At 47.3% G+C, this 4145-nt stretch overlaps 1 protein-coding gene across 1 annotated transcript in view; it reads left to right on the top strand.

The window, feature by feature from the left end:
* kcnd2 (potassium voltage-gated channel, Shal-related subfamily, member 2) overlaps positions 1-3708 on the top strand; it is a gene marked incomplete at its 5' end in the record, with an annotated part of 32399 nt that extends 28691 nt beyond the window's left edge. The window contains one exon of the mRNA XM_079653710.1: positions 2647-3708. Within this exon, the coding sequence (XP_079509836.1) occupies positions 2647-2785 (139 nt within the window). The 3' untranslated portion in view covers positions 2786-3708. The remainder of the gene's footprint in view (positions 1-2646) is intronic.
* Positions 3709-4145: the final 437 nt, after the last annotated feature.

The raw sequence follows: 4145 nt of genomic DNA on the forward strand, positions 1-4145 counted from the left end.
GTTGCATTGAGGAAGCTAGTGGACATGTATGAGGTTGCATTGAGGAAACTTGAGGACAGTAGGAGGTTGCATTGAGGAGGCGAGAGGACAGTAGGAGGTTGCATTGAGGAAGCTAGAGGACAGTAGGAGGTTGCATTGAGGAAACTGGTGGATAGTAGGAGGTTGCATTGAGGAAGCTAAAGGACAGTAGGAGGTTGCATTAAGGAAGCTAGTGGACAGTAGGAGGTTGCATTGAGGAAGCTAGAGGACAGTAGGAGGTTGCATTGAGGAAGCTAGTGGACATGTATGAGGTTGCATTGAGGAAACTTGAGGACAGTAGGAGGTTGCATTGAGGAAGTTAGTGGACAGTAGGAGGTTGCATTGAGGAAGCTAGATGACAGTAGGAGGTTGCATTGAGGAGGCGAGAGGACAGTAGGAGGTTGCATTGAGGAAGCTAGAGGACAGTAGGAAGTTACATTGAGGAAGCTAGTGGACATGTAGTATGTTGCATTGAGGAAGCTAAAGGACAGTAGGAGGTTGCATTGAGGAAGCTAGAGGACAGTAGGAGGTTGCATTGAGGAAGCTAGTGGACATGTAGTATGTTGCATTGAGGAAGCTAAAGGACAGTAGGAGGTTGCATTGAGGAAGGTAGAGGACAGTAGGAGGTTGCATTGAGGAAGCTATATTTCAGTAGGCGGTTGCATTGAGGAGGCTAGAGGACAGTAGGAGGTTGCATTGAGGAAGCTAGTTGACAGTAGGAGGTTGCATTGAGGAAGCTAGAGGACAGTAGGAGGTTGCATTGAGGAAGCAAGTGGACAGTAGGATGTTGCATTGAGGAATCTAGAGAACAGTAGGAGGTTGCATTGAGGAATCTAGAGAACAGTAGGAGGTTGCATTGAGGAAGCTAGAGGACAGTAGGAGGTTGCATTGAGGAAGCTAGTGGACAGCAGGAAGTTGCATTGAGGAAGCTAGAGGACAGTAGGAGGTTGCATTGAGGAAGCTAGTGGACAGTAGGAGGTTGCATTGAGGAAGCTAGAGGACAGAAGGAGATTGCATTGAGGAAGCTAGTGGACAGTAGGAGGTTGCATTGAGGAAGCTAGAGGACAGTAAGATGTTGCATTGAGGAATATAGAGGACAGTAGGAGGTTGCATTGAGAAAGCTAGTGGACAGTAGGAGGTTACATTGAGGAAGCTAGTTGACATGTAGGAGGTTGCATTGAGGAAGCTAGTGGACAGTAGGAAGTTGCATTGAGGAAGCTAGAGGACAGTATGAGGTTGCATTGAGGAAGCTAGAGGACAGTAGGAGGTTGCATTGAGGAAGCTAGAGGACAGTAGGAGGTTGCATTGAGGAAACTGGTGGATAGTAGGAGGTTGCATTGAGGAAGCTAAAGGACAGTAGGAGGTTGCATTAAGGAAGCTAGTGGACAGTAGGAGGTTGCATTGAGGAAGCTAGAGGACAGTAGGAGGTTGCATTGAGGAAGCTAGTGGACATGTATGAGGTTGCATTGAGGAAGCTAGAGGACAGTAGGAGGTTGCATTGAGGAAACTGGTGGATAGTAGGAGGTTGCATTGAGGAAGCTAAAGGACAGTAGGAGGTTGCATTAAGGAAGCTAGTGGACAGTAGGAGGTTGCATTGAGGAAGCTAGTGGACAGTAGGAGGTTGCATTGAGGAAGCTAGATGACAAACGGAGGTTGCATTGAGGAGGCGAGAGGACAGTAGGAGGTTGCATTGAGGAAGCTAGAGGACAGTAGGAGGTTGCATTGAGGAAACTGGTGGATAGTAGGAGGTTGCATTGAGGAAGCTAAAGGACAGTAGGAGGTTGCATTAAGGAAGCTAGTGGACAGTAGGAGGTTGCATTGAGGAAGCTAGAGGACAGTAGGAGGTTGCATTGAGGAAGCTAGTGGACATGTATGAGGTTGCATTGAGGAAACTTGAGGACAGTAGGAGGTTGCATTGAGGAAGTTAGTGGACAGTAGGAGGTTGCATTGAGGAAGCTAGATGACAGTATGAGGTTGCATTGAGGAGGCGAGAGGACAGTAGGAGGTTGCATTGAGGAAGCTAGAGGACAGTAGGAAGTTACATTGAGGAAGCTAGTGGACATGTAGTATGTTGCATTGAGGAAACTAAAGGACAGTAGGAGGTTGCATTGAGGAAGCTAGAGGACAGTAGGAGGTTGCATTGAGGAAGCTAGTGGACATGTAGTATGTTGCATTGAGGAAGCTAAAGGACAGTAGGAGGTTGCATTGAGGAAGGTAGAGGACAGTAGGAGGTTGCATTGAGGAAGCTATATTTCAGTAGGAGGTTGCATTGAGGAGGCTAGAGAACAGTAGGAGGTTGCATTGAGGAAGCTAGTTGACAGTAGGAGGTTGCATTGAGGAAGCTAGAGGACAGTAGGAGGTTGCATTGAGGAAGCAAGTGGACAGTAGGATGTTGCATTGAGGAATCTAGAGAACAGTAGGAGGTTGCATTGAGGAAGCTAGAGGACAGTAGGAGGTTGCATTGAGGAAGCTAGAGGACAGTAGGAGGTTGCATTGAGGAAGCTAGAGGACAGTAGGAGGTTGCATTGAGGAAGCTAGAGGACAGAAGGAGGTTGCATTGAGGAAACTAGTGGACAGTAGGAGGTTGCATCATCCTGTTGCGTGTTGACGAGTGTCTCCTCTCTTTAGCCGCTCCAGCCGCTCCAGTCTGAACGCTAAGTTCGAGGAGACGCTTCCTCTGAACTGTGAGGCGAGGAACATCAAACCTCCGTCCCCGCCGACACGCAACCACGACCCCTGCAACATCGTGAGGGTGTCCGCGCTCTAAACAACAACATCTGAAACACGGAACACAGCGCCCCCTGCCGGAGGAGGAGGGCACAGCGTTCATGACGCCATGCTGGAGGGTTAGAAAACTGCAGGAAGACATCTTTCTGCGCACAGCTAACACTCGCTAACACTCGCTAACCTCGCCTCAGATTGTTTTTGTCTCCGAGGACGGATTTCTATCGCAACCACCACAGAAGAAGAAACGGCCGCACACTTTGATGACTTGAGGAATACAAACCTTTGCTATTTTATCTTTAAATGTAACGTCTTAGGAAGCCGATGCTAACGAGATTTGTTAGTTTAGAGGAAGTGTTTGAAATGTTGGGAACAACAACAGAATGACATGATACGGGTTTAGCCTAGCTTAGCACGAGGACTGTGAGCAGCGGGAAACTGCTAGCTCCGTCTAAAGAGAAAGCTGGTTATTGTTGTTGTAAATTAAATTTCATTTGAAAGTTATGAGTTTCACATTTTATCCTGATTTTGTTTTTGGATTTTTTGTGTGATGTTGTTGTTATCTTCTTCCACTTAATTTAATTTTGTGTAATATTTATATTTTCAGTTTGGAATTGTTATTTATTAATTTTCTGAATTTTTCAAAATAGCTTTTTATTTATTTCTTGATGTATTAATGATCTTTTACTTTACAAACAAGTTCTGGATCAGGTGAACATAGCTGTCACGTCAAGCTAATCTTTTAATAGAGAAGAGGAAGAGGAAGATGAAGAGGAAGATGAAGAGGAAGATGAAGAGGAGCATGTTGAGGGTTGGGACATTGCATGCAGATCCTTTGAACGAGTGCGAGGAGTCCTGACTTTGTAAATAGGGTTTTAATGATTTATTTTTTGTACCTGAGCTTCCTCTCTGTAGAGACCCCTGAGCTTCCTCTCTGTAGAGACCCCTGAGCTTCCTCTCTGTAGAGACCCCTGAGCTTCCTCTCTGTAGAGACCCCTGAGCTTCCTCTCTGTAGAGACCCCTGAGCTTCCTCTGAGCTTCCTCTCTGCAGAGACCCCTGAGCTTCCTCTCTGCAGAGACCCCTGAGCTTCCTCTCTGTAGAGACCCCTGAGCTTCCTCTCTGTAGAGACCCCTGAGCTTCCTCTCTACAGAGACCCCTGAGCTTCCTCTCTACAGAGACCCCTGAGCTTCCTCTCTGTAGAGACCCCTGAGCTTCCTCTCTGTAGAGACCCCTGAGCTTCCTCTCTGTAGAGACCTCTGAGCTTCCTCTCTGCAGAGACCCCTGAGCTTCCTCTGAGCTTCCTCTCTGTAGAGACCCCTGAGCTTCCTCTCTGTAGAGACCCCTGAGCTTCCTCTCTGTAGAGACCCCTGAGCTTCCTCTCTGCAGAGACCCCTGAGCTTCC

The sequence above is a fragment of the Notothenia rossii genome (genome assembly GCF_949606895.1).
Source record: "Notothenia rossii genome assembly, chromosome: 10".
Classification (NCBI taxonomy): Eukaryota; Metazoa; Chordata; class Actinopteri; order Perciformes; family Nototheniidae; genus Notothenia; species Notothenia rossii.